Below are 24,235 nucleotides of genomic sequence, written 5' to 3' on the forward strand. Positions count from 1 at the left end.
GGTAGTGTGGCGACCAGAATTGTACACAATATTCTAAATGAGGCCTAACTAAGGTTCTGTACAGCTACAGTATGACCTGCGAATTTTTATACTGAATGCCCCGACCGATGAAGGCCTTATCCACTTGCGTTGCCATTTTCAGTGATCGGTGAACATATACGCCTAGATCTCGCTGCCTGTCAATACTCCTAAGGGTTCTACCATTTACTGCATAATTCTTACATGCATTGGACCTTCCAAAATGAATTATTTTACATTTGTCCCTACTAAACTTGACTTTGTAGCGGTTTGATTAGAGGTCTAATAACCCTTGTATGGCACCTTACGAATTCTCGTTGAAAAGCCATAGATTACCCCGATCTACCCTGTGGGTTTCTCCTCCTCCTTCAGGTAGCATGCCCTCTAGCAACTATGGACTTCACAACTATTGACCTCCATTGGATTGGTCCATCATTATGCTTGGCAAAGTACTGCGGTGGTTAGCCATTGCTTTCTGCAGTATGGCCAATCAAGAAACTCTTCCACACTCTACTGCTTGCCATCAGGTGAATTGAAAAGATTTACAGGCTAAAATTAACCTGTTTCACCACATTATGCATCCACCTTCCTTGGCCATCAAGTCCTGAAGTGAGACGTGAACCCGAAGCTTCTTGCCCAGTGGTAGGGATGCTATCAGTGTGCCACAAGACTTCACACTCTTAGTTATAACCTCATAAAACTAAGATTTACCAAACATAATACTTATGAAGTATTTGAGGCGCAAACAATATTCAAATGGCCTCACTGACCATTTTAAAATGCAGTTATTGCATTTGTATCATTTCAATTAATGCTGTTTTAACAGTGGTTAACCGCTTTAATTTAAATCCCATGTTACCTGCAATTCTGACATGAATGCTTGTGTGCATTTTTCCAAGCAATATTAAATACGCATTATGAACATTATGATTTGCCACTTCCTTCTACAGTTGTAAACTCGAGCTAAATCCACAGATCTTTAGCGACGTCCCTCTGCACCACTCTGTATTTTAATGTCATTAGCATTTTTTTCAGGCTTCCACTTGGAGTCTGGATCCAAAGAAAAGTGTAGATTGAAAACAACAAGGTTCCAAGACAAACACCTCCATGGAGTTCCACTCAACACTGCCTCAGTCTGAATCACATAGAAACATAGAAGATAGGAGGAGGCGGCCATTTGGCCCTTCGAGCCTGCTTCACCATTCATTAAGGTCATGGCTGATCTTCCAACTCAATAGCCTAATCCTGCTTTCTCCACATAACCTTTGATCCCACTCGCCCCAAGTGCTATATCTAGCCACCTTTTGAATACATTCAATGTTTTGGCCTCAACTACTTCCTGTGGTAATGAATTCTGCAGGCTCATTACTCTTTGGGTGAAGAAATATCTCCTCATCCGCATCCTAAATGGTCTACCTCGAATCCTCAGACTGTGACCCCTGGTTCTGGACTCCCCCACCATCGGGAACATCCTCCCTGCATTTACCCTGTCTCGTCCTGTTGGAATTTTATAAGTCACTATGCGATCCCCCCCCCTCATTCGCCTGAACTCCAGCGAAAACAATCCAAACCTAGTCAATCTCTCTTCATACATTAGTCCCGCCATTCCCGGAATCAGCCTGGTAAATCTTCGCTGCAGTCCCGCGAGAGCAGGAAAACAGAAAAGGAGACCAAAACTGCACACAACATACTCACCAAGGCCCTGAATAATTGCAAAACACATCCCTGCTCCAGTAGTCGAAACCTCTCACTACGAAGGCCAACATACCATTTGCCTTCTTTACCACCTGCTGCACCTGCATGCTTACCTTCAGTAACTGGTGCACAAGGACACCCAGGTCCCCCTGCACATTCCCAACTCACAATTTACAGCCATTCAGGTAGTAATGCACATCGCAAGAATATAGAAGCCAAATACAGCAGGTGGTGCTAATCTGAAAAAAGTTAATGTTTAGGTCAATAACCTTTCAACAGAATTAACCTTTAGTGCTGATATAAGGATGGTGTCAGAGCCTAGACAGAAGAGGCCCTTCAGCCCATCGAGACTGCACCGACAAAATTACTGTATTCCCACTTTCCAGCACTTTGCCTTGAATGTTACGACATTCAAGTGCTCATCCAGGTACTTTTTGAAGATTGAGCGATTTCCCACCTCTACTAGCTCCCAGGCAGTGCATTCCAGACTCTCACCACCCTCTGGATGAAAACATTTCCCTCCGATTTCCTCTAAACCTCCTGCCCCTCACCTTAAAATTATGCCGTTTCGTTCCTGACCCTTCAACTAAGGGAAACAGCTGTTTCTTATCCACCCGTCCATACCCCTCAATCTTATATACCCAATCAGTTCCCCCCACAGCCTTATCTGTTCTAAAGAAAACAACCCGAGCCTATCTGGCCTTTCTTCATCACTCAAATGCTCCATCCCAGGCATCCTATCTGGTGGCACAGTGCTCAGCACTCCCTCACAGCATCAGGGACCCAGGTTCGATTCTGGCCTTGGGTGACTGTTTGCGTGGTGTTTGCACGTTCTCTCCATGTCCATATGGGTTTCCTCCAGGTGCTCCAGTTTCCTCCCAAAGTCCAAAGACATGCAGGTTAGGTGGATTGGCCATGGTAAATGTGGGGGGGTTACAGGAATAGGGTAGGGGGATGGGCCTCAGTAAGATGCTCTTTCAGAGAGTTGGTGCAGTCCTAATGGACCAAATGGCCTCCTCTGGCACTGTAGGGATTCAATGGTTCTATGGTAACATCCTGGTTAATTTCCTCTGCACCCTCTCCAGTGCAATCACATCCCCCCTATTGTGAGGTGACTGGAACAGTAGACTCCAGCTGTGGCCTAACCAAAGTTTTGTTCACCTCCAACATAACCTCCAAACTCTTATAATCTATGCCATGACTGATAAAGGCAAGTGTCCTGTATGCCTTCTTCATTACCCTAGTATCCTAACTTATCGCTTTCAGGGATCTGTTGACAAGCAACCCAAAATCCCTCTGTTCCTCTGAGCTTCCTAGTGTCCTGCCATTCATTGAGTACTCCCTTGTTTTGTTACTCCTTTCAAAGTGCATCATCTTGTTCTTTTCAAGATTAAATTCCATCTACCACTGAACTTCCATTCTGACCAACTCATCTACATCTTCCTGCAACCCAAGACTTTCTTCCTCACTATTAACCATCCTGCCAATCTTTGTGTCCTCCATAAACTTACTCATGATCTCCCCCTACATTCTCATCTACGTTGTTTGTAACTACGTTGTAACACGAACAATAATGAACCTAGCACTGATTCCTGTGGTGTGCCACTGGACACCGGCCTCCAATCATACTGTCTCCTTTTATTAATGGTGTGGAGATGCCGGCGTTGGACTGGGGTGAACACAGTAAGAGTTTTAACAACACCAGGTTAAAGTCCAACAGGTTTATTTGGTAGTAAATACCATTAGCTTTCGGAGCGCTGCTCCTTCGTCAGGTGGAGTGGAAATGTGCTCTCAAACAGGGCACAGAGACACAAAATCAAGTTACAGAATACTGATTAGAATGCGAATCCCTATAGCCAACCAGATCTTAAAGATACAGACAATGTGGGTGGAAGGAGCATTAAGCACAGGTTAATTAGTTGGCCAAGTTGCAAGAGTAGGTACCGTGTACATGGTACCAGGTACACGGTACCTACTCTTGCAACTCGGCCAACGTTGTCTACCTGATACGCTGCAGGAAAAGATGTCCCGAGGCATGGTACATTGGGGAAACCACGCAGACGCTACGACAACGGATGAATGAACACCACTCGACAATCACCAGGCAAGACTGTTCTCTCCCTGTGGGGGAGCACTTCAGCAGTCACGGGCATTCAGCCTTGGATCTTCAGGTAAGCGTTCTCCAAGGCGGCCTTCACGACACACGACAGCGCAGAGTCGCTGAGCAGAAACTGATAGCCAAGTTCCGCACACATGAGGATGGCCTAAACTGGGATGTTGGATTTATGTCACATTATCAGTAACCCCCACAGCTTGCCTCCTGGACTTGCGGGCTGTCCTGTCTGGAGACAATACACATCTCTTTAACCTGTGCTTAATGCTCCCTCCACCCACATTGTCTGTATCTTTAAGATCTGGTTGGCTGTAGGGATTCGCATTCTAATCAGTATTCTGTAACTTGACTTTGTGTCTCTGTGCCCTGTTTGAGAGCACATTTCCACTCCATCTGACGAAGGAGCAGCGCTCCGAAAGCTAATGGCATTTGCTACCAAATAAACCTGTTGGACTTTAACCTGGTGTTGTTAAAACTCTTACTCCTTTTATTAAGCCAGTTTTGGATCCAATTTGCCAAGTTACTCTGGATCCCATGTGCTTTTGCCATCTTTATCAGTCTCCCATTATCCATAACATGATTTGAAAAGTGATCTGAAACTTCAATTATTTCTCTCTCCAAAGATGTTGCCACATCTTTCTAACAATTTCTGTTATTATTGTACACCTCAAGAATACTAGCATTTCCTAGTTTTTAAAACCAATGTTATATTTAGTCTATCTTCTTTCCCAAGTCCTTCTGGCTTTTCATCTTTCACACAAACTACATCATCTGAAACTTTCAGATAATATAAACACAGCTCTATCATAGCATCTCTCCAGCCACAATAACCTCAGATGTCTGCATTCCTCCAATTCTGGTCACTTATAACCCCCAATTTCCTTTGTTTTCAGCTTTCTAAGCCCCAAGCGCTGGAATTCCCTCCCGAAACCACTTGACTCCTTCAAGGCATTCTTTAAAACCTATTACTTTGATCTTTTGAACACCTGTTTGACATCAATTATTTGGTTTGATAACATACCTGTGAATCTCCTTGGAATAGTAAAGGTACTATATAAATTCATGAAACAATTGAACAATATACTTTAGCTGTAACATTGTCAAACAGAATCTTCCAGATCTAACTGATGCTGGCTGTTCCTCAAAATTGACTGGTTTTGTCAGTTTATTATAGAATAGCTACAGCACAGAAGAGACCATGAAGCCTAACAAGCCCATGCCAGCGCTCTGCAAGAGCCATTTAGTTAGTCCCACTCTCTACCTTTCCTCGTACCCCGACATATTTTACACATAACCCAGTAGTTTATTTTCCCTTCACATGTCTATTCACTTCCCTTTTGAAGGTCACAATTTAAATCTACTTCCATCGCACTCTCAGGCACTGTATTCCAGACCACAACCATTTTCTGTGTAAGCAAGATTTCCCTCATACTGCTTTTGCTTCTTTTGCCAATGACTTTGTGTCAATATCCTCTGGTTCTCAACCCTCTGCCAGGAGGATCAATTTTTCTCTATCCACTGCCTGGACCCCTCATTATTCTAAATACCTCCATTAAATCACCTCCCAACCTTCCTTTCTCTGAGGAGCACCTGTCCAGCTTCTTCAATCTATTCTCATAACTGAAGACCCCACCCCAAGATAAATTTTTGAAAATCTCTCTGCATCTTCGCCAAAGCCTTCACATCTTTGTGATGTCCAAAATTGACACAATAACCAAGCTGTGACCAAATCATTGTAAGGTTTGATGCAACTTCCTTGTTTTTGTATCCATGCTAAGAATAACTGCCACTATTTTGTGTTATGGTCAAATTCTGCTGTATTTGCTAGCTTCCAATACTGCAAATCTGAACAACACTCAATAAACTTTTCATGGAGAGACGAGGCACAGTAAACTTCCTTCCTAGCCTCCTAGGATAAGCATCATCTGATTAAATTCCTTTAATTTATTTCAGTGCCCAACAAGAAGAAACATATATACTATGAGGAGCATTTAAAAACCCAAGATTGAGTTGAATGTGAGTCTGTTGATGACATCAAAAGATTACGCAGCATGTTCAGGCACATCTTTTTTCATGAATTTTGCGAAATAACATGTACCAAACATAGTTTGGGAATGTTTACTATAAAATTATAGTTTTGGTTAAGGCTATAAAGAGGTAGAGAGTAAGGATAATACAATTGAAAATCGGGCTCAATAAAGAAGGTTCAAAGGGGAAACGAAAAACAAAAAAAAGCAAGAAATGAGTACAAGAGGAGACTGGTAGCTAACACAGATGAGAATCCAAAATTCTTCTATAGATATATGAATAGTAAATAGTTGATAAGAGGAGTAGGGTTGATTAGGAACTAAAAAGCAAATTTACGCATGGAGGCAAGTTAAGCAAGGCATCCACTTTCACCAAGGAAGAAGATGCCACCCAAATCATAGTAAAACAAAGCGTGTTTGACATACTGGATATGCTAAAATTTGATGAAACGAGATATTGAATAGGCTGAATATACGTAAAAGTGGATCAGTCACCAGGACCAAATAAGACGCATTGTCGATACACTGGCCATAATTTTCCACTCCTCCTTAGATAGAGTGGTGCCAAAGAACTGGGGAATTGTACATGTTACACCCTTAACCAAAATAGGGTGCAAGGATAATCTTTGCAACTACAGGCCAAATTTAATAGCCACTTGGGAAAATGCGGACTAATTAAGGAAAGACAGCTTGGATTTGTGAAGGGAAAACTGCGTTTTTCTAACTTTTTGATGAGGTGCCAGCAAGAGTTGATGAGGGTAATGTAGTTAATGTGGTGTAAATGGACTTCCAAAAGTCATTCAATAAAATGACACACAACGTAACTTTGTTGACAAGCGTGTTAATGACGGAAACTTGGGTGTACAAAGCACAATTTAAAAGTTTGTGCATCACACTTGAGGAGGATAGTGTTGAAATTCAAAACAGAATGAATGGATAAGTGGCAGATGAAATTTAGTGGAGAAGTGCAATGCAGAGAGGTGCAAAGTGATTAATTTTAATAGAATGAACAAGAGGCAATATAAAATGAAAGATACAATTCTCAGCAGGGAAGCAGGAACAAAGGAACCTGGTGGTATATGTGCACAAATCATTGAAGGTGGCAGGAAAGTTTGAGAAAGCTGTTAATAAAAGCACATGGGATCCTGTGCATTATAAATAGGGACATTAAGTATAAAAGCAAGGAAATTGTGATAAACATGTACAGAACACTGGATCAACTGGAATGTTATGTCCAATTTGGAGCACCTAACTTTAGAAAGGATGTGAAGACATTAGAAAGGGTGCAGATAAGATTCATAAGAACGGTTCCAAGGATGATGAACTTCAGTTGAATGGATAGATTGGAAAAGCTGGGGCTGTATTCAAAATAATTGAGAGTCTGATCAGAATGGATAAGAGAAAATGTTTCCGTTGACAGAGAATTAAGAACCAGAGAACACCAATTTAAGGCTAGTAGCAAAGAAGCAACAGCTACATGAAAAACGGGCAAGTGGTTGGGATCTGGAATGCACTGTCTCGGTGTGTGATCAAAGGAGATTCAATCAAGGCCTTGAAACAAAGCAGATAATTATGTGGAGGAAAAATATGCAGGCTTACAGGGAAAAGACAGGGGAATGGGACCAGGTGAGTTGCGCTTGCTGACAGCCAGCATGGAATGGCCTTCTTCTGTGCTGTAAGCATTCTATGATTCTATGATAATGATAAACTATCTGTACAGTAAAATTCTCCTCACATCAATGTTTCTTGGAAAGTTCAGTCTTGGGGTTGTTTACATGTTAGCAGGGCATCAATTTATCTGCAAGCACCGAGCAATTTGCAAGGCAAGATGTATTCTGTTACTCTGCATTTCACCTGATGGTTAATTTTTGAACATTGTAAAAAAAAAACACAGCATTCAAGGTATACAGTTCTGCAGCAAGTCTATGGTACCTTTGCATTCTTCTCTTTGAGATCTAAAATGTAATGACTAAAGTCTTTACTATCTGTGTTAGTGGCTGTCTCTCACCAATGCAGATAATTGATTGAGTAGCTCCAGTGATCCTCAATGTGCCAGCAGAAAGAGGAGAAGCACATCCCTACGTAGAGCCACGGTAATTTCATCCCACAGATGTCAGCACTAACGTGTGTAAGAACTGAAGGTTCCAGCACAGGCATATTGTTTAAATTCCATCCTGAATCAAAATACTCCTGCAAATAAAAGATAGAAAAATGCATTGCAATGATAAAATTTGACTCCAAATACAACATTAGAATGGGACAGATTTCAAAATTATAACAATATCTCTTCTACAGAATGCATCGTAATATTGTCACTATTTGACATTAATTAAAATTTATATTTTTTAATAAGTTACTAACAAGATTATTAAACAGGCAACAGATTTTTTTCTTAGATCGTGGATGGGCAGTTGATACGTGTTGTTTACAATTGCTGTACCATGCAGGAGCTTCAGTCCTCTTGTGTAGGAAATGCCTATAGTTGCTTGAGCTTGAACTCAGGATTTCCCAACTTGAGGGGTAGCTGGAGTCACTGTGGAGCATCGAGGAGGGCGAGAGGTTCCTGGACTGTCAGGCAATAAGAGTTCTATATCGTACATGGGCGGTCATCCGAAAGAAATATGCCACTTTGGATACTGCTGGGTGTGGTGACATCTTGAAGGAGTGCAGACCAGACAGCCCATTCACCAATGGACAAGCAACTGCACAAGAGATAACACCAGAAAGTGGCAATGCTATCAATATAGGAGATTCCATAGATTGGGCGCCAGCCAGGCATTTCTGTAACCATTATTGAGTATCCTGTATGAGGTGTTCCCTCATTGGTGCCAAGATAAATGACATGGAGAGGATGCAGAACATTCTTAAGGGGGAAGGGAGTGAGCCTGAAATTGTGATGCACGTTGGTATCAATGTAAGGGAAGATCAACATGCGGCTTGAGGCACAGGGAAGGACAGAGGGATTCACATTCTTGGGGTGTTGGGACCAGGTCTGGGGCATATTCAAAAGGGACGGATGCCTCAACAGGACCAAGACCAAGGTCTTCACAGGAAGGTTCACTAGTGCTACTGGGGAGGATTTAAATTCCCAGAGATGTGGACACCATATCGATGCAATAAAGATACATAAAATAGGGTGTGTGCTGGATAGTACGAGTAAAGGAAGATGATTGTTTTTGATCGCAGAAGCAAGAATGACTATAGGAAACACAGGTTTAAAATACATGGATACAAACACACAAAGTGTGGTGAATATGATTGTTGTTCTACAAGCTGCAGAAAGGCAGTAGTTTTCGCAAGCACACAACCAGTGAGCTTGCCACACCAGTGGGAGAGAGACTTCGCCAGTGGGAAAGAGGCTGCGGCTGGAGTGAGATTCAGCCAGACTGAGAGTATTGGAAATTTGGAGCTGAGTGGGAATTTGGTGCTGAGGGGAAGAGGTCCTTAACTTCAGGAGGAATGGAGAAGTGGACCAACTCGGGGCAAGTGAGGTAAAAAGAAATCGAACTGTGATGTCACAAACAACAGTTAAGCGATTGGCTGGTGACTGATAAGCAGTTTTTCTTTTATCTCTCTTCGCTTTGCATTGTAGTTGTTGTTGTAAGTTAACTTAAGGGTTAAGTCATGGCAGGAGATCCCAGGCCCGCTCCTCTTGCATGATGTGGGATTTCAGGCACTGGATCCTTGATGTGCAGGAAGTGTGTCTAACTGCAGCTCCTGTTAGACCGCTTGACGGCTCTGGAGCTGCAGATGGATTCAGTTTGGAGCATCCACAATGCTGAGGAAGTCGTGAATAGCACGTTCAGTGGGTTGGTCACACCAGCAGGTAAAATTTACTGAGGGAGATAGGGGATGGGTGACCCCCAGACAAAGGAAGGCAGTGCAGGAGTCCCTGCAGTCATCTCCCAACAAAACAGATATACCGTTTTGGATACTGTTGGGGGAGATGGTGGCATGAACCAGGTTCATGGCATCGTGGCTGGCTTTGCTGCACAGGAGGGCAGGAAATAGAGTGGCAGAGCTTAAGTGTTAAGGGATTCAACTAGAAGGGGAATAAGACAGGCGTTTCTGCGGACGTAAATTAGACTCAGAATGGTATGTTGCCCCCCTGGTGCATGGGTCAAGGATGTCTCAGAGCGGCTGCAGGACATTCTGGAGGAGGAGGATGAACAGCCAGCTGTCATGGCGCATACAGGCACCAACGATATAGGGAAAATACGGGATGAGGTCCTACAAGCTGAATTTAGGGTGTATGGGGTTAAACTAAAAAGTAGGACCTCAAAGATAGTAATCTCAGGAGTGCGACCAGTGCCACGTGCTAGTCATATACCTTTTGCTTGCAGAGAACAGGTTACTGCGTATGAACGTATGTTGCTTCTAGCAAATGTAAATGAGCCAAAGTTACAAGCTCAACTGATCTTAAACTGGCTCTGATGATTTGAAACGTTAGCTCTGTTCTCTCCACAGAAATAGTTTTCCCTATCAAACTAATCAATCCTTTACTCATCTTAAAACACCCTAATTAGATCACTCTTTTATCTTGTATACTTAAGGGAATACAAGTCTAGGCAGATGGCAATTATGTTTATCAGTTCTCGTCTCTGGCATTTGGCTACTATGTTTACGCCTGGATCAATATTATAATGAGGTTGCAGCAGAGTGCTTCCAGGTTGAGCAGGCTATTGTCGAGTAGATAGTGATGGACAGGAGGCTGACAGTACGGTAACTGATCGAGTTGTATTTGTCCGGTTTTCTGAGGATGCAATATACCCAAACAGTCTTCCACATCATCAGGTAGATGCTAATGTCCTAGCTGTATGGATTCAGCTTGGCAGCTAACATTATCTCCATAAGTGGACCTCTAGCTGTATTGGCTCCCAAAGCATTCTTAAATGTATGGAGAATGAACCAAATTGGCTAGATAATAGCAACTATGATGGTGGAAATCTCATTAGGAAGCCAAGTATCATTATTCTCGCTAACCTTTGTTGTGTTATGGGTTCATTTGATGTCTCAATGAGACATGAATGTTTAAACATGAACAATCCATTGGTAGTCTTTAACTATGTACAGATCCCAGTGACTGCCATGCATGGTGCTGCTGTCACCATGCAGGCTTCTTCTACACTGTCCTCTCAGAGTCCATTACCATGTAACTATTATATAGTGTGCAGTGTGGGGCGGCACAGTGGTTAGCACTGTTGCCTCACAGTGCCAGGGACCCGAGTTCGATTCCCAGCTTGGGTCACTGTCAGTGTGGAGTTTGCACGTTCTCCCCGTGTCCGCGTGGGTTTCCTCTGGGCGCTCCAGTTTCCTCCCACAGTCTGAAAGATGTGCTGGTTAGGTGCATTGACCTGAACAGGCGCCACAGTGTGGCAACAAGGGAATTTCACAGTAACTTCATTGCAGTGTTAATGTAAGCCTTACTAATAAATAAACTTTACTTTAGTCTTCAGGCATACACTAACCCTTGCTCTACTGAGCAATTATGCTGCAGTGACATGCAGGCACACATAACATCCCCTTTCTACTCAAAATAAAACTTTACTCCCTTCCACTGGAACTTGCGGTTTGATATAGGAAATGAGGAGATATTGGGGGCTCTAGCAGGTTTAAAAATCCCCTGGCCCAGATGAATTGCATCTCAGACTGCTGTGAGGGGTGAGACGGGAAATTGCAGGGGCTCTGATGCAAATCTTTATTTCTTTCTGGCCACAGGGAAGGGCCAGAGGCCTGGAGGACGGCGAATGTGGTTCCACTTTTCAACGACAGTGGTAGAAATGAACCAGGAAATTACAGACCGGTGAGTCTCACGGCAGTGGAAAGGAAAATATTGGAGAAAATTCTGAAGGAGAGACTTAATATCTACTTGGAAAAGCATGGGTTGATTAGGGATAGTCAGCATGGCTTTGTCAGAGGGAGATCATGCCTAACAAACTTGATAGAATATTTTTGAAAATGTGATCAACTGTGTTGATGAGAAGTGTAGTTGATGTAGCTCACATGGATTTTAGAAAAGCCTTTAACATGCAGAAGGTTGAAGCAGATGGAATTCAGGGACATTCAGGATCCGAAATTGGCTTAATAATAGGATACAAAGGGTGGTGATAGAAGGCTGTTTGAGTGACTGGAGGCCGGTGTCCAGTGGCGTACCACAAGGTTCAGTGCTGGGTCCCTTATTGTTTGTCATAGACGCACATGATACAGATGATAAAGTGGGGGGGATGATAAGCAAGATTTGCAGATGACACTAAGATTGGTTGGGTGATTAACAGTGAAAAATTTCCAGTATGTAAATTGGGGTTTGAAATAACCATTTTGAATTTTGAATAATCCTGGGTTCAAATTGTGCTAAGAAAGGATTTAAAGCTTGGAACGAACCAAGTGCTCTTTCCTTTGTCTTAGTTTCAAGAAATTGTGACATCATCTTGAGTTTTTTTAAACTGGCAGATATTTCATCATCTGCTGTTCCTAATTTGGCAATTAGAAAATTATATACATTGGAGATTATGCATTTTATTTTTGTTTTTAATTTGACAGATTGAGACCAAATTAATTCACTTGGCTATAAGCCGAATGTATTTTTTGTGTGTGTTTTATTTTAAATAGATGGTTTGTGAATAACAAGTCGAGCAGCTTCATGATTTCAAGATTGCTTATCACAACCTAGTGATAATTAAGACCTGCAGAGTTTGGCTCAGATCTTTTCCACTGTTGCCTTTTGAATTAAGGTGATTGGTTATATTTAAGCTTTACTGTTTCTGACATTTAACTGATTGACTAAATTGAGTGCATAAAATAGCCAAATCATATAAATGAAAAGTTACCTAAATTCTAAAGAGGAAAATAAGTTTTATTTTTTTTTGACAAATAAAGGGTAATGGAGAAAGAGTCTGTATGGGTTTTGCGTTTCGAGGAAATAAACTTTTCTTTGTTGTTGAAGAGGATGAATTGAAATATTCTCAGTTCATGATGTTACCATTTAAATCTGGAATAATTTTACAAAGTAATATGTTTGTTTTGTGTGTTTTCTATACTGTGTAAAGGTTATCAACAGTAATGCACATACATGTGAACATGTAAAGTCTGTTTGATTCAATGTACCAAAATGCTCATAAATTGGGAGTTAACTTCCTGTGAAAAGTTAAGGGTTCTGGAGAGTGTCAATGACATTACAACAGATGACAGGATTTTTCCTAGTATTTAGTTATCTGGGTTTACAGGAGTTAAAACTCTTAGAAGAGGAACAATAAACCATTTGTGCAAATCATGTTATTCATAAATAAAAGTTTGCTAAAAGTAGATGAAATGATGGAGGAGTTTCCTCTACAATTTGTTAAACTGGTAGAAAATCATTTCAATTACTTCTTGCTTGTACTTTGGGTACATTGAGTTAATTGAGTCATAAAAGAACATAGCATGTGTATGCTAGTAGAAGACAGATTTTGCGCTGTGACTGTGGAAGGTGAAATGTAAAATGGTAGTTGTGGCAAGAGCGTTTATGATGCAAATTTGGATCATTTTTAAATATCAAGATTATGAGAGGCATGGACAGAGTGGATAGTCAGAAGGTTTTTCCCAGAGTGGAAGAGTCAATTACTAGGGGGCACAGATTTAAGGTGCGAGGGTCAAGGTTTAAAGGAGATGTACGAGGCACATTTTTTACACAGAGAGTGGTGGGTGCCTGGAACTCGTTGCCGGGGGAGGTAGTGGCTTTTAAGGGGCATCTTGACAAATACATGAATAGGATTGGAATAGAGGGATATGATCCCTGGAAGGGTAGGGGGTTTTAGTTAAGTCGGGCAACATGGTCGGTGCAGACTTGGAGGGCCGATGGGCCTGTTCCTGTGCTGTAACTTTCTTTGTTCTTTATTGGAGAGTTAAACCTACCTCTTCAGTATTTTTGGTGCATGACCCTCCTAAATCCAAATCTAAACTTTGTTTCCCTCTTTCATCTGTACCAATGATTTATTGTCCTGATCATAAACCTGAACCTAAAATGGTGTAATCATATCAAATTTGGACTAGGTTTTATATGACAATGTTTCCTATGAATGGCTGCAAATTTTATTGGATTTCACTAAAATACATTTACAAGATTGGTATCCCTCTCAACTTTGGGAGATAATTTTTTTATTTAACAGAGGTTGTTAAATCAATAAGTGACAAATGAGGAGCAAGAATGGTTTAGTGATTCAAAAGATCGTCAGAGGAAGAGTTCATTGATGATATAGCAACTGCTTATAGGACAGTAGTGTTCACAGTTAATACCATTGATATGACAAATCTGGACATTAAACTTCAAGCATTAACGAGGTGGGTTAAGACAATTTGAATTGTACAATGAAAGTTAGGCATCTAGATACAGACATTACTAAAGTAGATACTGCTTACTGTTCAATTTGTAAGATGGAAAGGAAAAATAATGCAACAGTTGCATATGGAAATGCTGTTATGGAACAAAAATTCCGTCCATTGTAAATATAACATTTGTAACATTTAAATGGTTAGTTTGGCTGGATTTTGATACGATCAGGTTGGGAAAGTGTTAGGTCATGGTCTGTGATCCATTTCGCTGTATGATCCAGGATCAAGAGAAGGGACTGTGGATGGAAAAAGAACGACGACAACAATAATTTAGCAATATTAGCTTTAAAATGGCATCTCTGGCTGAGAGTTAAGTGTGCTGGGATTTCTTGTGGCCAGTGACCTGGAATTTGTCAAAGGACAGAAGGTGTCAGATTTTGGCAGCTTGTCCTTGGTAGAGAGGAGCTCTTTACAGACTTTTGGAGCCCATGTTCCTGGTCCGGGCATTGGAATGTAAATAATATGCACTTAAGGGGCCTAGATATGATGGGGTCCTGCCTGTATTTGATTGGCCTAAATGAATGATGCAGTTGGAGTTTCTGATCAATTCATTGGCTGGATGACAGAGAATTTTCTGGAAGCGAGTGGAGAATTGTGGATAAAGAGACATGTGAGCTTTTGTTTGCCAGCGATAACTCGAAGAGACCAATCATCGCAAGACCTGTACCCTGAAGGAAGCTTCAGAGAAGAAGGTGATAGATTCTACATCGAGGCCAAAGTTTTCCTAAATTTGGTAGTATCTATTTTCAGTTAAATAGTTAAAGTTGAAATTAAAGTGCAGTTTAAGAGTTAAAGTTCAGTTACAGTTAAAGAGTTGCAACTGTTTATGTTTGAATTGGTACGAGAAGTGTTAAATAAAGACATAATTGAATTACTGTCCTTGTTTGTCTCATTAAACTGGAATGCTTGGAAGGTGTTCAAATTAAAAGCTGTATAACAGTTAGCCTTGGATCTTGCATCCTTTTAAGTGTATTTTTCATTGGAATAGATCTTTGTTGAAAGTTATAAATTATTCCTTTAAATGTCCACCACTGCTTCTTTACTGTCTTACCTTTTAACCTATTTTCCAGTCCACCGCAGCCAACTTCATAACTTTCTGATTGCGGTTACTTGTTAATTTCGGACCCAAATTTCTCACCATCAAAATGAATGGGAAAGTCTATCATGGTATGATCACCTTTGCCGAGAGAATCCTTTACCGTGAGATCCTTACTTAATCCTGTCTTCATTACAAATGACCGGGTCTACAATAGCCTGTCCCTGGTGGTTCCAGAAAACAGTGCAACTGCCGGTTCCAGAACACAGTGTTCTAAGAAACTGCCCCAAACACACTCCATGAACTCATCTTCAAGGCTATCTTTGCCAATTTGATTTGTCCAATCTATATGACAATCCCATGTGTGGCAGCACGGTGGCACAGTGGCTAGCACTGCTGCCTCACAGCACCAGGGACCTGGGTTCAATTCCAGCCTTTGGTCACTGTCCGTGTGGAGTCTGCACGTTCTGCCCATGCCTCGTGGGTTTCCTCCGGGTGCGCTGGTTTCCTCCCACAGTCCAAAGATGTGCGGGTTAGGTTGATTGGCCATGCAAAATTGACCCTAGTGTCAGGGGGATTAGCAGGGTAAATATGTGAGGTCACGGGAATAGGGCCTGGATGGGATTGTGGTCAGTGCAGACTTGATGGGCCAAATGGCCTCCTTTTGCACTGTAGGGATTCTATGATTCTATGTGGAAAGTGTGTTTCCACTTGGTGAAATATCCACAACTAGGGCCCCTAAATACTGGATAGCTATTGGAAAATAAGGAGAAATTTCTTGACTTGATGGTTAAAATGTCAAAACTTGAGAATACAGGCAATGGTTGAGGCAAATATACACTAATAAAAGGAAACTAGATGAGTACATGACAATAAGCAATACAATGATAAACTGAAGAGGCAGATGGAGTGGAAAATTTGTTTGGAGCATAAACACCACAGTTTAGTTGGGCTGATTGGCCTATTTTTGTGCCATATATTTTAGTATCTGTATTTATTTTGCTGTTTACATCTCCAAGATATCTCAAAGTGCCCCAGTATCCCAAGTGCTCCAATTAATGGTTTTGAAGTTAAGCAGGTCCCACAGTGATGAGGAAATGACAAGCTCATCTGTTTTAGTGGTGTTGATTGAGGGGGTAATTTAATATTGCCATGGGATTTAACACCCAACTAAAATGGTTTCTGCTTTTAAAACCCATTGGAAAGTCAACACCGCTAACAGTATCAGTTGAAATTATCTACTCGTCTTTGGAGTGTGATTGAACCAACAATTTTGAGTTAGAGGCAAGTGTGCAGCCAAAACTAAAGCTCAAACACGATGTTAATTTTCTTTTAAAATAGAAATTCTTCTTTAGCAAATGTTAAGACTTTACATTTGTAGCAGTCTGCACATTGTAGTAATAACGATCAAGTGATTGAGGTTTTGAATATTCATGGGTCTTGTATCCAGGATGTGACACTGGTATTAATTAATACTGCTGCACTCATCTGCTGTCAGTGTCGAATAGGTTTTGGTTGTGCCATTGGAGTATTAATAAAAGTAATTCTTTTTATGGGATTTCTGAAAGCGCAGCTGTTAAAAATAATGACCAGCCTATGGCACTGAGCCATGAATGAGAGGCAGATTTCCAAAAATAATTCTGGTTCAACAGGGAATGGATTATCTCATACTCTTGTAAAACAAGGTACTTTATCATTAATATTTTGTTCAAGCGAAGCCTTTGTTTCTACCGCTGTACCCAGCACCATTTTTACCATAAGCTACCAGTTTTATTTCTACATTGTAAATTGCATTGCCTTTAAACCCATCAATTAACAGTTTCTGTAATGTTCAGTTACGTGTACTTCTTTAACTTTGTGTCAAGTGCATAAGAAATTACTTCCAAGCATTGGAATAATATCTTGGTTATTATGGAACGGGACTGCAACCTAGAGATGACCAGTTCAAATCCCACCATGGCATGTTAATAATGAATTTAAATACATCTGGTGGTCTGAGGGCTGGTAGAAGATATATGAAAGCTGCCACACATTCACCATTTAACAGTGTGGCAGAAGTTAAATTAACATTACTGCATGCTATTTCCACATGCAGTAATGTAGTTTTACATTGCAATCTAACCAATTATTTTTAAAAATACAATTACTTCGGATGACCTATAAATGACAATAAACCTTGATACCTCATAGCACTGAAATATGCAATTTGGAAACTAATTTTTGGAAAAAGATGAAACTAAGCGTCTGAACTGGCTTAAGATATTTTTTTTAACCCTGTCCACATCCAAGTCTTTATTCACATGACTTTCAAAGAGCAAGCAAGCTGGTTGCATGAACTGATACATACTGTTCAACAGAGGGAAAACCGGTCTGGAGCTCACCAACATTCACAGTCACACTTCCAGCTGGGATCATTGAAGCGTGATCAAAACTTTTGAACCCTGGCCAAATTTTCACAAGAGATTTATGGGTGCCTACAACAATAGAGATACATAGAATCCCAACAGTGCAGAAGGAGGCCATTGGGCCCATTGTGTTTGCAACAACTCTCCAAAAGAGCATCTTACCCAGGCTAATAAAGCATGGGGGAAAATCGGAAAGACAGTGTAAAATTTCTACAATTACCTGCCATAACAGGGCAGAACCATGGAAAATTAGTGTAAGCAGCCATTTTACCATTTCTCATGGGTTCGAGAAGGTAATCTTTTAGAAAGACACTGGGAGAATCCATGCAAAAATTCCAGGTGATTATCAGTCTCAACCGTTGAATGGATTTTCCCAGACACCAACCGTACATATTTCACACATTTAACCGGAAACCTTACCTGCTCATTCGGTCGCAGTTTAATTTTGCCATTTTTGATAGGGAAGCCACTACCAAATTCTTTTGAGGCAATGTCAGCTCCATATTCCACAGTAACATCTTCTTCAATGGTACTAACCAAGCGCCAGAACTCCTTTTCCACTAGTTCTGTTGGAACCATCTGTGTTTTTACACATTACGTACATTGGGGGATGGAGGGGTAAGAAAAGAAGAAAACTTATCAAAACTAAAATGAGTTTGTGAGCAATTCGTCACATTAGAATGCATCTCACATTTTGCCTTGCTCAAAGGCAAAATGACTATCAATTAATTTACTTCATTTAATAAATCACTTTAGGTTTGTTTTATTTTTCCCTGGCGAATGGTTGCACCGATGAAACTGAAAAATGGAACATATTTGCTTTGGCACCGACTTCACCTCAGATATCAGCAGCCAGCAGAGGAACAAACAGCAGCTTGGATTTACAAAGCACCTTTAGGATCATAGAATAGAATCATAGAATTCTACAGTGCAGGAGGCGGCCCATTCAGCCCATTGAGCCTATACCAACAATACCACCCAGGCCCTGTCCCCATAACCCCATATATTTACCCTGCTAATCCCTGACACTAAGGGGCAATTTAGCATGGCTAATCAACCTAACCTGCACACCTTTGGACTGTGGGAGAAAACTGGAGCACCCAGAGGAATTCTATGCAGACACGGGGAGAATGTGCAAACTTCACACAGTCACCCGAGGCCAGAATTGAACCCGGGTCCCTGGCATTGTGAGGCACCACTGTGCCACCTCGGGCCAAAATTATTCACAGCAAATGAATTATTTTTTGAAATGCAGCCACCATTACATTGTAATGCAGAATCGACAAGGACTCAGACACCTGCGAAATGGGTGACCAGATGATTGCTTCTTTCTGTGTTTTTTATTTATTAGTGTCACAAGTAGGCTGCAATGAAATTACTGTGAAAATCCCCGAGTAGCCACATTCCAGTAACTGTTTGGGTACACTGAGGGAGAATTTAGCATGGCCAATCCACCTAACCAGGACTGTGGAAGGTAACTGGAACACCCGGACGAAACCCACACAGGCACAGGGAGAAGATGCAGTCTCCAGACAGACAGTGACCCAAGCCGGGAATCAAACCCGGGTCCCTGGCGCTGTGAGGCAAAAGTACTTACCACTGTGCCACTGGATGCTGGTGAATGACGAAGTATTAGCAGTGGAACAATTCTGCTCTTTGAAAAGTGCCATGGGATCAGAGATGGCAAACAGGATATTAATTTAATATCAAATCCAAAGTACAGGCGGTCTCATTCACATCCAGCTTTATTCTCAATAATTTAAAGTTGTTAAATTTCAGTACTTGAGCACTAGACCTTAAAACGTCCGTTAAGGAATTAAAACTTTTTTTCTGATCATTCAGGATGCAAGAAAATAAAGTTAAGCTTATAAAAGTTTTCAATATCAAGTACGAGAAATGTCTTTTTTAAGCCTGAAGCATACTCAGCCAGCTGGATGGACCTGAACAGAGCTGGGACAGAGTTCCTAATTTTGGTAGTGCTGTTGGGAGCATTTTAAACTAACTCATCAGGGGTGTGAGAATCAAGAGAAAATATTCGAGAGAATAACCAAAGTGCACAAAATACTGGGCGTGGCCGATAAGCATTAGTATAGAAAATAGTAAGTTAATAGGTGAAATCGAAGTAAGGGAGACAGTAATGATGTCTAAATCAGAATTATTGTACATACATGTGAAAGCATGGAGTATAGTAAATAAGATTGGTGAGTTACAGGCACAGATTACCATGTGGAAGTATTATGTCATGGCGATAACAGAAACCTGGCTCAAGGAAAGTCAGGACTGGCTGTTAAATGTTCCTGGTTACAAGGTGCTCAGAAAAGATAGGAAATATAAAAAGAGGGGTAGTGGTGTTGGTTTAGGGGAGCATTATATAGTGTTGTAGAAAGAGAACGTCATGATGTGGAGAAAGAGAACGTCCCAGAAGGTTCAAAGACAGAATCAGTTTGGCTCGAGCCAAGGATCAAAAGAGTGCAATTACATTGCTTGGTGTAATCTTTAGACCACCAACTAGTGAAAAAGGATGTAGAACAAGTCTGCAGGGAAAAAACATTTGAGATTTTAATCAACCAAAAATAGACTGGGACAGTGGCAATGTAAAGGGCGGAGAGGAGCAAAAGTTTCCAGACTGTGTTCAGGAAAATGTTCCACAGCAGTTTGTGCCCAGTCCAAAAAGAAAGGATGCACTGTTGGATCTGGTTCTCGAAAATGAGGTGGGCCAAGCAGATCAAGTGTCAGTGGGGGATATTTTGGAGACAGTGATCATTGTATCATAAGGTTTAGGATGATGATAAAAAAGACAATAGGCATCCAGAGTAAGAATAATTAACTGGGGGTGAGCCAATCTCAATGGGACAAGAATGGAGATGAGCCAGATAGACTGGAACAAAGGGTCGATGAGAAAACATGTAACTGAACGATCAGCGACCCTCAAAAAAAAAGAAAAGGCTCGGGCACAGTCAGGGTGCATTCCTTTAAAAGGGAAAGGTAAGGCAAATACATCAAGAGCTCTTTGGATGAAAAAGGAGATAGAAATTAAGATAATGGAGAAAAAGTGTACACATGACAGATGTCAGGTAGAAAATACATGTTGTAAATCAGGAGGAAACCAGAAGATTCAGAAGAGAGGTGAAAAAGCACATTAGAGAAGTGAAGAGGGATTAGGAGAAAATACCGACAACCAACATAAAGGGGAATTCCAAAATCTTCTAGAGACATACAGTAAAAGGATGGTACAAGGAGGGGTAGGGCCAGAGACCTAAAAATGAATTTACACATGGAGGCTGCGGACACGGCTGAGGAATTAAATAAATATTTTGCATCTGTTTTTAGCCAAGGGATAGATGCGACTCAGGCCTTGGCAACAGACAGGGAAACTCTGTCCCAAGAAGAGTTCAAAACTGATAAGGAGGAAGTGTTGAATAGACTGTTGTACTTAAAGTTGACAAGACACCGGGACCAGACGAGACGTATCTTGAAAGAACTAAGTAGAAATTGCAGGGAAGTTGGTCATAATCTTTCAATCTTCTCGAGACTATGGGAAGGGGCCAGAGGACTGAGGAATTGCAAATATTACGCCTTTATTCAAAAAAGGTTGTAAGGGCAGCATGGTAGCACAGTGGTTAGCATTGCTGCTTCACAGCTCCAGGGACCTGGGTTCGATTCCTGGCTCGGGTCACTGTCTGTGTGGAGTTTGCACATTCTCCTCGTGTTTGCGTGGGTTTCCTCCGGGTGCTCCGGTTTCCTCCCACAGTCCAAAGATGAGCCAGTTAGGTTGATTGGCCATGCTAAAATTGCCCCTTAGTGTCCTGAGATGTATCGGTTAGAGGGATTAGCGGGTAAAAATATGTAAAGATATGGGGGTAGGGCCTGGGTGGGATTGTGGTCGGTGCAGACTTGATGGGCCGAATGGCCTCTTTCTGCACTGTAGGGTTTCTATGATTTCTATGAGGATAGCCTCAGCAATTGCAAACCAGGCAGTTTAACATCAAGGATAAAATTAGCAGTTACAAGGGAAAATTTGGATTGACGAGCAAGAGCCAGCATGAATTTTAAAGGAGAAATTATGTCTAACTAACTTGTTGGAATTTTTATGAAGCGGTAACTTGGCCTCTTGCGCTGCCAAGTAGGGTGGTGGAGGCAGACACGCTGGCGTCGTTTAAGACTTACCTGGATAGTCACATGAGCAGTCTGGGAATGGAGGGATACAAACAAATGGTCTAGTTGGACCAATGAGCGGCACAGGCTTGGAGGGCCAAAGGGCCTGTTTCCTGTGCTGTACGGTTCTTTGTTCGTAACATAAGGGGTCGATAAGGTTAATGCTGTTGATGTGGGCTTTCAAATTTGATACACTGCCACACAACAGACTTGTGACAAAAGTTATAGCTCATGGAATAAAAGTGGAACTTGGATATAAAATTGGGTTAATGATAGGAAGCAGAGAGTAAGGATCAATGGATATTTTTCAGGCTGGAGGGATGTTTGTAGTGGCGTTCAACAGGGGTTGATATTGGAACCCTTGCTTTTCCTGATATATATTAATGATCTTGGTGTACAGGGGACAATAAAGTTTGCAGATGATACGAAACTTGAAAGACAGTGCAGGCCCATTGGGTCTGCACCGACTCTCTCTTACCTTACGCAGGCTCTTTCTCCCACCCTATCCCTGTAACCCCATGCATTTTCCATGGCTAATCCATCTTTGGACACTAAGAAGCAATTTAGTATGGCCAATCCACTTAACCTGCACATTTTTGGATTGTGGGAGGAAACCAGAGCACCCGGAGAATCTCGCGCAGACACAGGGGAATGTGCAAACTCCACACAGTCACCCAAGGCTCAAATTGATACCTGGCGTTGTGAGGTAACAGTGCCACCATACTGCGCTGATTAAAAATAAGGGGTAAAGTTCTTAAATGGGTGCAGGAGCAGAGGGACCAGGTGTATATATGCATAGATCATTGAAGATGGCAGGACAGGGAGAGAGAGGAGACAATAAAGCATATAGCATCCTGGACTTTATTAATAGGGGCAGAGAGTACAAAATTTAGGAACTGTGTTGAATTTGGACACTAGACCTCAGCTGAAATATTTAGTACAGTTTTGTGCACCACATTATAGGAAGAATGTCAACATATTGCAGAGGGTGCAGAAAGTTTTCGAAAATAGTTCTAGGGTTCCAATGTTTCAGGCGGGATAGAGGCAGAGGGATAAAAGGTGGGGGGGTGGCATTGTTGGTCAGGGAAAATGTTACAGCGGTACTCAGGCAGGATAGATTAGGGAGCTTGTCTACAGAGGCCCTATGGGTGGAGCTGAGAAACAGGAAAGGTATGACCACATTAATGGGCTTGTATTATAGTCATGATGTGGAGATGCCGGCGTTGGACTGGGGTAAACACAGTAAGAAGTTTAACAACACCAGGTTAAAGTCCAACAGGTTTATTTGGTAGCAAAAGCCACACAAGCTTTCGAGGCTCTAAGCCCCTTCTTCAGGTGAGTGGGAATTCTGTTCACAAACAGAACTTATAAAGACACAGACTCAATTTACATGAATAATGGTTGGAATGCGAATACTTACAACTAATCCAGTCTTTAAGAAACAAAACAATGGGAGTGGAGAGAGCATCAAGACAGGCTAAAAAGATGTGTATTGTCTCCAGACAAGACAGCCAGTGAAACTCTGCAGGTCCACGCAACTGTGGGGGTTACAGATAGTGTGACATGAACTCAATATCCCGGTTGAGGCCGTCCTTGTGTGTGCGGAACTTGGCTATCAGTTTCTGCTCAGCGACTCTGCGCTGTCGTGTGTCGCGAAGGCCGCCTTGCAGAACGCTTACCCGAATATCAGAGGCCGAATGCCCGTGACCGCTGAAGTGTTCCCCAACAGGAAGAGAACAGTCTTGCCTGGTGATGGTCGAGCGGTGTTCATTCATCCGTTGTCGCAGCGTCTGCATAGTTTCCCCAATGTACCATGCCTCGGGACATCCTTTCTTGCAGCGTATCAGGTAGACAACGTTGGCCGAGTTGCAAGAGTATGTACCGTGTACCTGGTGGATGGTGTTCTCACGTGAGATGATGGCATCTGTGTCGATGATCCGGCACGTCTTGCAGAGGTTGCTGTGGCAGGGTTGTGTGGTGTCTTGGTCACTGTTCTCCTGAAGGCTGGGTAGTTTGCTGCGGACAATGGTCTGTTTGAGGTTGTGCGGTTGTTTGAAGGCAAGAAGTGGGGGTGTGGGGATGGCCTTGGCGAGATGTTCGTCTTCATCAATGACATGTTGAAGGCTCCGGAGGAGATGCCGTAGCTTCTCCGCTCCGGGGAAGTACTGGACAACGAAGGGTACTCTGTCCACTGTGTCCCGTGTTTGTCTTCTGAGGAGGTCGGTGCGGTTTTTCGCTGTGGCGCGTTGGAACTGTTGATCAATGAGTCTAGCGCCATATCCTGTTCTTATGAGGGCATCTTTCAGCGTCTGGAGGTGTCTGTTGCGATCCTCCTCATCCGAGCAGATCCTGTGTATACGGAGGGCTTGTCCGTAGGGGATGGCTTCTTTAACGTGTTTAGGGTGGAAGCTGGAGAAGT

The 24,235-nt window shown here is 42.0% G+C and overlaps 1 protein-coding gene across 2 annotated transcripts in view; it reads right to left on the reverse strand.

Moving 5' to 3' along the window:
- Positions 1 to 24,235, reverse strand: part of LOC144511903 (lysine-specific demethylase 5B-like) — a 371,069-nt gene that overhangs the window by 248,726 nt on the left and 98,108 nt on the right. For both annotated transcript variants that reach the window (XM_078242346.1, XM_078242347.1), the window contains exons 9-10: positions 18,082 to 18,240; positions 7,862 to 8,043 (exon numbers count right to left, since the gene is read on the reverse strand). In XM_078242346.1, coding sequence (XP_078098472.1) covers positions 7,862 to 8,043; positions 18,082 to 18,240 — 341 coding nt within the window. The remainder of the gene's footprint in view (positions 1 to 7,861; positions 8,044 to 18,081; positions 18,241 to 24,235) is intronic.

The sequence above is a fragment of the Mustelus asterias genome, chromosome 25 (genome assembly GCF_964213995.1).
Source record: "Mustelus asterias chromosome 25, sMusAst1.hap1.1, whole genome shotgun sequence".
NCBI lineage: Eukaryota > Metazoa > Chordata > Chondrichthyes > Carcharhiniformes > Triakidae > Mustelus > Mustelus asterias.